This window comes from Strongylocentrotus purpuratus, unplaced genomic scaffold, assembly GCF_000002235.5.
Source record: "Strongylocentrotus purpuratus isolate Spur 01 unplaced genomic scaffold, Spur_5.0 spur5_scaffold_9, whole genome shotgun sequence".
Lineage (NCBI taxonomy): Eukaryota > Metazoa > Echinodermata > Echinoidea > Camarodonta > Strongylocentrotidae > Strongylocentrotus > Strongylocentrotus purpuratus.
In genome coordinates this window covers 29,397,224-29,410,793 of record NW_022145615.1, presented here as the reverse complement: position 1 = coordinate 29,410,793, position 13,570 = coordinate 29,397,224, and the positions used below count along the sequence as shown (strand labels likewise).

General features: G+C 36.9%; 1 protein-coding gene across 3 annotated transcripts in view; it reads left to right on the top strand.

The window, feature by feature from the left end:
* Positions 1-13,570, top strand: part of LOC582487 (fibrillin-2) — an 88,382-nt gene that overhangs the window by 59,939 nt on the left and 14,873 nt on the right. For 2 of the 3 annotated variants that reach the window (XM_030977242.1, XM_030977241.1), the window contains 16 exons: positions 81-212; positions 704-877; positions 1,582-1,653; positions 2,521-2,646; positions 3,341-3,469; positions 4,134-4,259; positions 5,059-5,181; positions 5,860-5,985; positions 6,457-6,582; positions 7,087-7,212; positions 8,079-8,225; positions 8,742-8,936; positions 9,641-9,766; positions 10,753-10,875; positions 11,515-11,640; positions 12,893-13,018. In XM_030977242.1, the coding sequence (XP_030833102.1) occupies positions 81-212; positions 704-877; positions 1,582-1,653; positions 2,521-2,646; positions 3,341-3,469; positions 4,134-4,259; positions 5,059-5,181; positions 5,860-5,985; positions 6,457-6,582; positions 7,087-7,212; positions 8,079-8,225; positions 8,742-8,936; positions 9,641-9,766; positions 10,753-10,875; positions 11,515-11,640; positions 12,893-13,018 (2,103 nt within the window). The remainder of the gene's footprint in view (positions 1-80; positions 213-703; positions 878-1,581; positions 1,654-2,520; positions 2,647-3,340; positions 3,470-4,133; positions 4,260-5,058; positions 5,182-5,859; positions 5,986-6,456; positions 6,583-7,086; positions 7,213-8,078; positions 8,226-8,741; positions 8,937-9,640; positions 9,767-10,752; positions 10,876-11,514; positions 11,641-12,892; positions 13,019-13,570) is intronic. The other variant, XM_030977243.1, reaches the window with a different exon arrangement.

The window sequence follows — 13,570 nt, the reverse complement described above, 5'->3', positions numbered from 1 at the left end:
GTGCACTTGGATAAGTACTCTATAATGATAAATGCTATCAATATTAAAGTATTCATCTTATTGATTTCTTTTGATTTCAGACATTGATGAATGCCAGCTGAGTGCTTATATATGTGGAGCAGGGACGTGTATGAATATGGAAGGCAGTTATACCTGTATGTGTCCAATGGGATTCATGTTCATGAACATGCCTACAGGAAAGAACTGCATGGGTGAGTATCTTATCTTCATTCTCTCCTCTCTCTCCCCCCCCCCCCCCTCTCCCCTCTCTCTCTCTCTCCTCTCTCTCTCTCTCTCTCTCTCTCTCTCTCTCTCTCTCTCTCTCTCTCTCTCCCTCTTTGTCTCTCTCTCCTCTCTCTCTCTCTCTCCCTCTCTCTCTCTATCTATCTTTCTATCTACCCCTCTCTCCCTCTCTCTCTCCCTAGAGTCCATAATACAGAAGATTTGATCAGAATCATGAATTTGGTAACAATGGATTTCTCTTTGTGCGTCCAGTCAGCATAATATTTCTTTGGACTTGTGCCACTCTGACTGGCCAATACATCTTGCCCCTCAACACTAATGACATTTTATACCTTGGTCTATGATGATGATAATTGTGTTCAATCATTCAATGTAGTTCTGTGTATTCAGTGTATTCCTACTGGTCGTGATTATGATTAATGATGGAACCGTGCTCACTTTTTATGTTCCACCACCACAGACATCCGAGAGTTGACATGTTACATGTCCTACAACCAATCAGCGTTCCCACTGCCAGAGTGTGGGAGTCCATTGATGACGAGTCTCACCAAGAAAGTGTGCTGCTGCAGTGCACTCATGGCTTCGGCATGGGGAACTAGGCAGGAGTGCTCTCCTTGTCCAGCTCATATGACAGGTACAGTATACAAATAATAAAAAGCAGTGAGGGCATTAGTAAGAATTACCTACACAAGGTACGATTGGAACAGTCTAACGAGGGTGTTTGGACTGTTTTGAAGGTACCAAGTGTGGGTAATTTTACTAATGCCTGAACAAAATGATGTGTATTATTTGTTTTATAAGATTATGTTTTATTTGTTTTATGAAATGAAGTTTTATAACATGATTTTGATAATGACCAGTCATTTAGCATTTGACTGTCAAGTGGATTTGGCGCCTTATAAATCTTATTAATTATTATTATTATTATTATAATGACCAGTCATAATCTAAATTACGCATTAGGAAAAATAAATGTTTGGTCACATGTACGCTCTCAACCAATCATTTGCTTAGGATCCATGTCATCATCTTATAAATATATATATAAATTGATATGATTTCCATTGTCATGGTGGTAGCTGTAGTAATGAGGATGCTGCTGCTGATGATGATAATGATGTTGATGATAAAGAAAGTGATGACGATGAGGAGGAGGAGGGCAATAGTGCTAAGGATGATGAAGAAGAGGATGAGGAAAAGAGTAGAAGGAGGAGGAGGAGAAGGAACAGGGGGCAGTATTGTGATGAAAGCGATCAACTCTTTCGATTGATGAACATAATTTAATAATTGTAGTTTTTTGTTGTAATTAGCTTTTTTCTTGTTTTCTTTTTCTTTCAGAGGATTATTACAGGATGTGCGGTGCGACTTCACCTGGCTTTGTTGTAAATCCCGAAACTGGCCTTCCTGAAGGTAAAGCCATTATATGCAGCGAAGAAATAAACTCAAAATTTAAAGTGAACAAACAAGCTCAATAGATAAGGTTTGACAGACCCTCAGAGGGTTAGAAGTGTATTTGGCTCTTGGGGGTGTTTTACAAAGATCTTAAGTCTAACTTAAGTCTTAGTTGGACTTAAAAATTATGGAGAGCCATTTGTAGCACATCAAGAACATGAAATCTCCTTGATAATAGAAAGTTTGAATGATTTGAATCAACATTCTATGCCTTTTGAAATAGCTTTTACAAAATATTTTCAAAAATGCTAACGGCTTTCCATAATCATTAAGTCCAACTTAGAGATAAGTTCAGCTTAGGACACCCCCCTGGTTATATTTTGAGAGTTGTATCTACATGAAGGATACCAGAAACCATATGCCAAAACATGGTATCAGTTAAAAAGGGATTTTATTTTGTAAGAGAAAGACACATGATGAAACATTTGAAATTTGGAATGTATGAATACTTTGCCACAGCTCAATCTAGTTTAATGATTTCATTGAGTTTGCAAGTGGATTAAGATGATCTTTCATACCTGCACATTATGAATATGCTGTACAAGAAAGAGGAATATTTTTGTTTTATATTCAAACAGATTCAGGTTCTTACTATAATTTTTTTAACAAAAATACAATGAAGATTTATACTGATACTTTTACCAAACTGAATCTGAGGATGATGCCTATTCATTTGATTTAAATTGATTTAATGTTATGTGATTCAACCATATGTTTGATTATTGGAAATAACCCAGTCAATATACATTTTTTCTGTGTGAACATAATGCTAGTGTATTGTTAAACTATGGACCTGATTGAATCTCTTTGCATTGTTGTACATAGATGTGGATGAGTGCAGGCTTATAGATGGTATCTGTGCTAATGGTATCTGTGTGAACACACCCGGAAGCTTCCGTTGTGATTGTCAACCAGGCTACAGGGCAAACATGGCTACACATATCTGTGAAGGTAGGAGAACGCTTGTTCCATCTATGAAAACTTATATGCCCGATCAAAATTTTAAACCAATTCTAGGCTTAAAGTACAGGTCATTATTCCATAGTTTTACATACTTTTTCAAAAAATCATAACTTTCTTATTAGTTATCTGACTTTGCTCAAATTTTTTTTGATTGGTCTGTCTGATTTTTCTGCTTCTATTGAGAGTAAGTTATTTTTGGAGTGGACTTGGCCTTTAAGTTCTTGGTGAAGATGTGTTAACACAGGAAGTTAGTTTAAGGTCTAAGCTTTCCTTTTTCATACAGGATTGTAGACCCAGGGTTGGGTTTATCTGGAATAGTAGAATACGGACCCATAATATCTTAGTATCTTGTGATTATCACATGTTAAATTACATTCATATCTAGCCATAGCTTTCCTTATTCTTTTCAAATTTCTATTTGTCTTCTCCCATATTAAAGCAGTTGAAAATAATGTAGCTTGGAAGTATTTTTAGCCAATTTTGCTCAGACTTTGTTGTGTTTCTGGATTTTTACTTCAAAGCAACCAGCTGAAAAGGACATTAATGATCATGACACCCATTTATAATGTAATATGAAGATACTTTGTAAGTGCATCTCTCTATAGTCTCATAAGGGTGATGTACCATGAATTTGATACTTAAAAATGGCCACGTCTGTGTTTCCTCTTGTTACCACTTGCAGACATTGATGAATGCTTTGAAGGCATGCATCGATGTGTAGGAAACTCCATCTGTAGGAACACACCCGGCAACCATGAATGCATCTGTCCTCCTGGATACCAACTTTCTGTTTCCAGATTATCCTGTGATGGTAAGTGGATGATGATGACAATGATGACAGCGATGACGACAATGACCTTGATGATGATGATGATGATGATATTGATGACAAACATTCAGAGTAGACCGTCACCCGTCTAGAATGGATATGGAAAGAAAATAGGAAAGATTGTGATGACAATAGTGATGCTGGTGATGGTGATTGTAATGGTTATGATGATGATGATGACGATGATGATGATGATGATGATGATGATGATGATGATGATGATGATGATGATGATGATGATGATGATGAGGATGATGATGATGACAATGACGTCGATGATGATGATGATATTGATGCTAATAATGAGGAGGAGGAGAGGAGGAGGAAAAGAAGGGGAAGATAGCAGTATTTTATTTTAGATTTAATAGAAAGTTTTAAGGAATGGTAGCGTATGATGATTACTATTGATGGCGACAGTAATGAGGATGATGATTCTCATGGTTATAGTAGATCATGGCTGTTTAACTGTTATGAGGATGATGAATAAAGGTTGTAGCAAGAGATGAAAGATGAAGACAATGATTTCAGTCCATGAAACTGCAGAATGTTGTAACAGATGATCATAGAAGATACATTGAAACTATTTCCCACGTCTTGCTGCCTACTTGATTTTACTGTGATTTTAACTCCACCCTGTTGTCACCAGATATTAATGAATGCTTGACCAGACCTGGTACCTGTATAAACGGCCAGTGCACCAACCAAATTGGCTCCTTTGTGTGTGTCTGTGACCAAGGCTTCCAACTCTCTGCAGATGGGACCCAATGCAACGGTAAGTTCATCATGTTCCAGATAGAAAGTCATAACAAAACGGTTTTATCAAATTTCTACTTAACTGTTTAGTTTTGATTGCTGAAATTATTGTCCCTCTCAATAATTAGACAATACAGGGACTGAAATATTGTTAGTATATGTAGAACAGTCCAAACTTTGGATTGTGTTTTCTATAAGTGTACAATAACATCCAGTATTCTTGGATTCCTTAATAATTTGCTCAACTCTAACGTTGAGTTTCATCATCGACAGCTAGTGATCTTGGGATCATTTTACGAAACCGTCATAAGTACAAGTTCACCGACATCCCATTGAAATGTGTGTATTGTTATTAAAACGTGTTTCAGTGGGATGTCGGTGAACTTGTATATTATGACAGTTTCATGAAACGATGCCCTGAAGACTAACAAAAGAAAACTTTTAATCAAGGCCCATATTAATGTGCATGGTATATACAGATATATATAAAGTTTAAGTAACCAAATTACATTTATATATATATATATATTAAGATAGGACAATAGAATGTAGATTAAATGCACTGATCGCAGGATAGCTCTGGCTGTTTTAAGCTGATTTTAGAAATGAGTATATATTGTTCTTTTCCACTGATATACCTGTACAACCCCACAGTGTAATACTGTTATGTGTAACATTTGCAATAGATGCCTTGATGCAAAATGATATGTTGTTATATATGTTTGCACCAATTACATTCTTTAACCATTTAGCTCTACATTAAGACACTTTGAAAGATGCCACTATTTTGATGATTTTCCATCCGTCCGTACTCACAGATATTGATGAGTGCTTCCGTTTCCCAGACCGATGTGGAAACGGCACCTGTCAGAATGTGGTGGGAGACTTTGCCTGCAGCTGCAACAGAGGCTTTGAACTCACTATCAATGGAGACTGTGCAGGTGAGTGCTGGGCATTTTATACAGAGCGTTATCTCAAGCAGGAACACTTTCATAGCAACGTTGATGTACTAAAGTACTAATCCTAAGGTCAAGAAACTGGCCATACACTGTGTGCTTATATATAACGTAGTGTAGGTAATGAAAATGTGCCCCACTTTAAGGGTGTTTTTATCAGGGATTCCCTCTGTAAAGTCTGTCAATGCAGTGGCATATTTTATATATTCTTTCGTGGCATTTACGAAGTGTCATGACAATAAGGAAAATAATAATGGCAGTATGGATATGAGACGAGACAACCTTTGACACTAAACTGTCGATATGAAGGGTATGAACAAAATGCCAGCACCATTTTGTGGGTATTATTATTTGCTGATTTCCTTGAGATGTACCCTCTAAATTTAAGCCTTCCAGTGAATAAATAATGTGAAAGTTCTAATAAAAAACAGTTTTTCTCTCAATCATTGATTATGAAATCCATTCTTTGATTACATCCAGCTTGAATGATAATTACTTGTACCTGTAATGATATGAGAGATTGTATTGTACAGATGTAACAGAATTCTAAACCCATAAAAATCAGAAGTTGTTTCATGGATATGCTTGGTTTGGCTACTGCGTATAATCAATCAGATTTGATTTAGAATGATTTTGTGGATGTGTCCTCTTTCCTTCATGCAGATATCAACGAGTGTGCAACGATGCAAGGCACATGTCCCAACGGTCGGTGTGTTAACACTCCAGGCAGCTTCTTCTGTGATTGTGTTGAGGGATACGTTCTATCTCTATCAGGACTCCGATGTGAAGGTGATGATTATCTTCTGATTTTCTTGTTTTTTGTATTCAAATATTCAGTAGCTATGAGTTTAAACTTACAAGTAAAGAGATCTCAAAACAGATATTTGACTATGCTGACCTTTTTTTAAGTTCAAGTTGCTACATGACCATGCTTGAAGATTTTATTCAACCCTAGTCACTGATCTACAAGATTTTGCGATTAAATATACTTAAATAGGAATGCTTGTTTAAACCCTTGACATAATGCACTGTCCCAGCAAAACAAGGTATCTGCTATTTTGTTGAAAATTAGACCTCTTGTAATAGATGATTTTCCTAGTTTTCCTTTTTGTTTGTTTGATGCATGTATAAAAGGAAACCTTCATGTATAGCTAATTCAGCTATTCAGACTACCTGCCTGTAAGGTCCCCTTGTTTCCTTTTAATCGGCTTTATATGGATTAGATTCATGTTAATGACTGTTTCATTTTGATTGTTATAGATGAGAATGAATGTATCTCGAGGTTGAATATCTGCCAGAATGGTCGCTGTGATAATACTATTGGAAGCTTCAGGTGTTCCTGCTTCGATGGTTTCCAACTTTCACCTTCTGGTCAAGAGTGTATCGGTAAGAACATACATGCCAATTTCTTTTTAATTAGCTATTTTATTGAGTTGTATACAGTTTAACCATGTGATTTGGCAAAACTCGGCATTGAGTCACCTACCCAGATAGTTTAAACATAGTTTATGACTTTCCCAAACTTCCACAAGTTGTGAACATTTCCATGAACCACAAAAAAGTCAACTGCTGTGATTCTGTCACTTTGCAGCATCAATGCTTTTGCAGGTCTTATTACCAATCCTTTTTACAAAGGTCTCTGGGATTTTCAGTGTTTTATTATTATCTTCTTTAGAAAAAAAAATTACTTATGATATCTAGTTTTGTGATACCTGATCTAATCCAATCAAACAATCTCTCCCTGCTTGTAGATACCGATGAGTGTGCCATTATTCCTGACATGTGTCGTAATGATACCTTATTTATTTGTCAGTGATTGTGATTCACTTATCAGTGATTTTGATACCTCAAAGAATCTAATTCAATCCAACAATCTTTCCCTGTGTTTAGATACCGATGAGTGTGTGATTATTCCTGACATGTGTCGCAATGGTGTTTGTCAGAACACTCAAGGAAGTTTCCAGTGCACCTGTCCTCCAGGCTACCTACTCAGCAGTGATGGGCTCATCTGTATAGGTCAGTAAAACATCACTACAACCACAGTATCATTTCATAAAACTTTCATGAATACATGGTTGCCTTTATCCCATTAAATGACGGCTTGATTTTAAAACACGCTCTACATCCGATGTCAGATAATGTGTGCTGGTAGGAAGCATATTTCCACATTGTGGACAAAATAGATCAATATCAATTTTGAAAAATGCTGCCCATATTCATAAGTAATTTTCAATAGACCTGGTTTATGATAATTCACTGATTATAGCGTGCCGTATGTTTACCTCTCCAATCTATACCGATGACTTTCATTCTATGAGGAACAGATTTAAATTGTTAAATACCTAAGTGTCCTTTCATGAAACCATAATAACTACATGTACATGTTTGCTGGCATCCCATTAATGAATAAATGAATGAAATGAAAATGAGACATTACCTCAGGCTCATGGTGATAGGGATTTTGTTTTATGTCAATAGAATCTAACATATATTTCATGTTATATTCCCCTCCCCCTTTTCTTTTTTTTTTTTTGAGGGGGGGGGGGGTAGACACAGTTCCCTGCCATTTATTCAACAACTTGAATATATTAGAATGGGGTGAAGTCCCAGCCACTTCAGACTTTCTAATTATAGAACCCATGCCATTTGTATAGATGAACATTCTTAAAAGGTAACTTTGGATTGATTAATAGATTTGATATTTTGAAGAAGAATGGATCTCATTTTCATGTATGTCCATAAAGTATAGTGTTTTACCATGTTAAGAGAACCTAGTAGTTACTTTTTCAAAGGAATTTGTAGTCTCATTCTTAGTTTGCTTTATACATTCCTATGCTTTTCAGAAATGTCTTACTCCTCACTTTCCTTCATTCTTTAAACAGACATGCGTAGGAGTTACTGCTACAATGACTTTGTCGGTGGCCAGTGTACTGATGCTAGGGCAGGCAATGCCACTCGTAAGGAATGCTGCTGTTCTCTTGGCGCTGGCTGGAGTAGTCCCTGCAATCTATGCCCAAGACCCTCAGATGGTGAGTCCAACATTCAAATTATTTTGTACCTTTGCTTGGTATTGAATATTGTGTCTGAAGCTTGTGACATATTTCTGGTTTAATTTTCCTGACCTCTACAGACAGCTGCTTCTCCTTCTTCTTCAAGATAATCTGCCTCCTTCAATACTTAAGATTCTTGCAGATGCCGTATATACTCGGCCTGATTGGGCTGTGCAGGTGGAACATTACACCGGGGTTTCCCCCTACCCTTATACGAATAGTGCAATGGGTTCTTAATGTGTGAGGGTGGTGACTCTCCTGTACACAGGGCCTCCATTTAACGTCCTTTACTTCACTGATCTTTACTTCAATGGCCCTGGTTTAGCTGGTAGCCTATTAATCTTTTTTTCTTTTTTTGTAATATAGTGCATGTATTGACTTCTATATGTTTGTACAATTACATTTGTTTAAAAATAAATAAGCTCATGGCGCTTAAAATCTCAATTACTACTGTGACCAAAACTTATGAAATTTTTATTGATTGTATCTTTATAGCAAGCTTCACTGAACTTTGCCCTGATGGTCCTGGTTACGCACCGAGCTTGACCCCTGACCTCTACGAAGACATCAACGAGTGCAAGGTGTTCCCTGGAATCTGTGAGAACGGTATATGTATCAACACAGACGGGTCCTATCGTTGCCAATGCCAACCTGGATTCATCCTCGATACCACTGGTCGCATCTGTGTCGGTAATAATAAATATATTTGCTTATATAGCGCCTAACATTTACTTTATCAGAAGTCTCTATAAAGCGCTCTACAATAATGCAGCATAATTACCTTGGCTTTAGCAGAGCAGCTGTCATGCACTCTGCTTTCAAGGAATAAAGTCCTACCAGGTCGCCATTTACTTCACCTGGGTGGAGTGTGGCAAATGTAGATCAATGTCTTGCACAACTTTTATGGTCAAGTTTCTCCATCAATAAAATTATTAAAATCACCAACTAGTCCAGGATTCATTATGAAATATTCATTCTCACACTCAGATGCGTTAAAATTATTTGAATCATGCGTTCATTTGATGATGTTGAAAATGTTGTTATTTTGGTAAGCATTGAAAAAGACACATGTACATGTAATTGTAACTGGAGTTAACTTGATTGCATAATCAGATACGATATTGTTTGATGAGGATCATGAATAGTGCACTACCTTGCCAGTTAAAGTTTTTTATGCGCATAGAAATACAGAGATTTAAATAAGGTGTGCAGATGAAAATGATAAGTCCAAAGAATTTCTGTGAGGAATTTTTTTTTATTTCTCATTTTTACCGCCCAATATATATACTAAGATGATCTGCTAGGAAATCAATAATATCATTGCCTCACATAATATCATTCTCATTTTTTGCACCCACGAACAATGAACATGTTCTTTCAATCTTCCTTTTAAGATCGCAATGAGTGTCAAGAGAATTACAATGTGTGTGGCTTCAATTCCACCTGCTACAACACTCTGGGATCCTTTGAATGTAACTGTGGAGAGGGATACCAAGTAGGAAGGAGAGGAACCTGTGAAGGTGAGAAAAGACCGTATAAGATGATGAAGCGGATCCTAATCAAATGATTGGTTGAGAGCGTACACATGACCAGGCATTTATTTTGCCTAACACGTTATTTTACTAATGACCGGTCATAAGTAAAATCAAGTTATAAAACATCATTTTATAAAACAAATAATACACATCATTTTGAAACTTGCAAAGAATGATTTGAAACTTGCAAAGAATGATCTTAAACTTTCCAAAAATGAAAAAAATATCACCCATATATCACCTCGGGCGTGTTAGACTGTTCCAAAGGTACCTTGTGTGGATAATTCTTACTAATACCCTCACTGCTGTGTATTATTTGTATATTAGCTGATAAATGAATATGATATTCTCTGCAGCTAATAGAAAGAAATGTATCAATAGCACCTTGTAGATTGTATCTCTCCTTCTGTTTCAAATGGTTTATGGGCAACAGTAGCCATTAAAGCCATCATTTAACAATGTTAAATCTGAGATGCACGGTCCTACGTGTTATCAGTGTCTGCCATATGGTGTAATATTGAAGCCCTAAAAAAATTGCGCTTCAAAATGATCAAGAAGTGCCTCAAAAAAGTAAAATTCTTTGAGTGACCGGTTTTACCACACTAGTTTTCCCCAATAGACTAGTGTTAGGAAAACGCAAAATTTGGTTTCGATTTCCAATCATATATATCTTGATAATCAGACAGGCGATCAGCTTGTATCATTGCAGCATGAGCTAAATCCAGGAATTTTTTTGAGAGTCTGAGACAAAGTAGTCGATGAGGAACAAAAGTTTTAACCTTTGACTATTCCTCTGTTAACAAAAGCAATGTATTTTCTAATTTGTGTTTGACCTGAATGGGATTTATAATGCCCTATTGCATTGGACGATAGGTCAAATTCAATATCTTATTCTTAAGAGCTTTGTCTCTATACTATTACATGTACCTGTAATCTAAATCTACCATCTTTCCTACGTTCTTTGTTTGTAGATATCAATGAGTGCCGTCGAAGGAGAGGCCAGTGTGCATTCCGCTGTCAGAACCTGCCTGGATCCTTCCGGTGTCTCTGCCCTAATGGATACACCCTCACTGATGATGGCAGGCATTGTAGAGGTACGTGGGTTATGCAGGGTATTCTAGAGACTTGCATACCATATTATTATGCAATGTTCCTATGTGAACTTTCATAGAGAATTCTGAAACTACATGAGCTTGTCAATATTTGTAAATAAACTGTATTATAATATAAATAGCACTCGAATGGACGTAAATTGCGGTTAACATATATGTACACAAACGCACATAGTTTGCAAGAATCTTCAGGCAATTGAAGGAGGCAGACCTAATCAGAAGAATAAGAAGAAGCATTAACAGTGATTACATAGACCTTGGTAATTGGTCATTATGCCACCTGAAATGACAGAAAAAGTTGCGATTAATTTAAATTAATTGCAACTTGAAATTAATTACAACTCCTATGTCCTAAGTACACAGTAGCAATTTATTTCAGTTGCGATTGATTGAATCAATCGCAACCCTTTATAATACAGGGCCCTGGAAGCTTTAATCGCGTGTTAAATTTTTCATTTACCAAAAGATGTTGCCCAGCAGAGTACACCTTAATATTATATCCCAAATAGTGTAATGGATAGGTTTGCTGAAAAGCTGATTGATAGTTTGTCTTGTCATTCATTGTATATGAAATGCTGGATATGTAGAAGTTGAGTTGTATATCTCATTGTTTTTTTATAGATTTGGATGAGTGTGATACTAACCTTAACACCTGCCGCTACCGCTGCAAGAATCTCATCGGCAAGTTCATGTGCCAGTGTGATGAAGGCTACACACCGATTGGTGGGGATGGAAACAACTGCAGAGGTAGGTAGATTGGATTTTTTGGGTATGGGTATGTATGGGTAGATGGATAGACAGTCAGATGAGTAGATAGTTGATTGAATGGATGGGTGGATAGATAAATGGATAGATGAGAGGGATGGACAGATGGATAGATGATGGATGACTAGCTAGTTGATGAATGGATGAGTAGATAGCTGGATAGATGGATTGATGAGAGGGATGGATAGATGGACAGATGGGTAGATGATAGATTAGTAGATAGTTGATGAATGAATGGGAGGATAGATGGATGGATGGATACCGGTAGATGGATGGATGAGTGGGGTGGATAGATGGACAGATGAATAGATGATGGATGACTAGATAGTCGATGAAGGGATGGGTGGATGGATGGATGGATAGATGGATGGATGGATGGATGGATGGACAGATAATGGATGAGTAGATAGTCCATGAAGGGATGGATGGATAGATGGATGGATGGGAGGGATGGATAGTTGGACAGATGGGTAGATGATGGATGAGTAGATAGTCGATAAATGGATGGATGAATAGTTGATGGAAGGACGGGTGAATAGATGGATGGATGAGAGGGGTGGATGAGAGGGTGGATGAGAGGGGTTGATGTATGGGTAGATTGATAGATAGACAGATAGGGAAATGGGTAGATAATGGATAAGTAGAAAGCTTATTAAGGGATAGGTGGATAGACGGATGGATGAGAGGGAGGATGAGAGGGATGGACAGATGAGTAGATAGTTCATGAATGGGTGGATGGATGGATGGATAGATGTATGTCACTAGATCAGAAAGAAGATGACTGAAGAATTGAAGAGATTGGGGTACAGAATTTACAAGTTTCTGTGGTGAAGGCTTTTCATCCATTTGATAATGAAGATGGAAGTACCTGCAGAGGTGAGAAGGAGATGCAAGGGCAAATAAATGGATGCATATTGAATATTTACATATAGCATAACTGCCAACCATTCCTATTTTGGAGCAATGATTCCTATTTTGGGGCATTGAGACTAATCTTACAAATCATAGATTCCTCTCTTTTCTGAAAACTTCTGTGTAAAAGGTACCGGCATACAAAGCGACTGTATTCCTTATTTTGCCTTGAGGGTTTCCTATATTTTGCTGTGAAAGATAGAAAGGTATGCATTTATTAATCAATATCAGTATGTCAAGTACATTGATGATTTTGCTATTGGATCTTGTGCCACATGCAACTCAGAATTAAACTCACTGAAATCTCCCTTTTATTTACCAGATATCAATGAATGTATCACCAACCATGGTGTCTGTCAGAATGGACGCTGCAGGAATACAGAAGGCGGCCACACGTGTATCTGCAACCAAGGATTCACACTTGGTCCCTCTGGCAAAGACTGCATAGGTGAGTTGTCATCTTTGATGAAACCAGGGCCCTGTTTTCATGAAACTCAATACCAATACAAGTTACAAGCTAATGTTATAAGCTACTGAATCCTGGCGTCTGATTGGCTGAGAATAAATTTGTCATAGAAATTTAGTAGTTGTTATAGATACCAAGTTTTATGAAACAAACCCCTAAAGCTGGCCATCATTAGTGGCCCTTTAGTAAATTGAGATGACGTTTACAGATAAAGCTTTGTCAGAGAAATGCAAATAACAAAAAGGGGGAAAGTACAGATGAAATGTATGTTCATTCAAAAATGTTTTAAGTACGTATGTTGGATTGATTGTTCTTCCATCTGGATGTATCTGTTCATCATACATTCGAGGATGTTGATATTTCTTTCATTCATCATATCCTAAGCCAGAAGTATCAAATTGGATTCTACAAGCATCTCTATTAAAATATCAGACTAAAATACAAAGCTTTTGACTAAATCAATCCAAGGATGAAGATGACTTATGCTGTATTGAATTGAATTGAATTTCTTTATTGTCATGCACAAAATAAAAT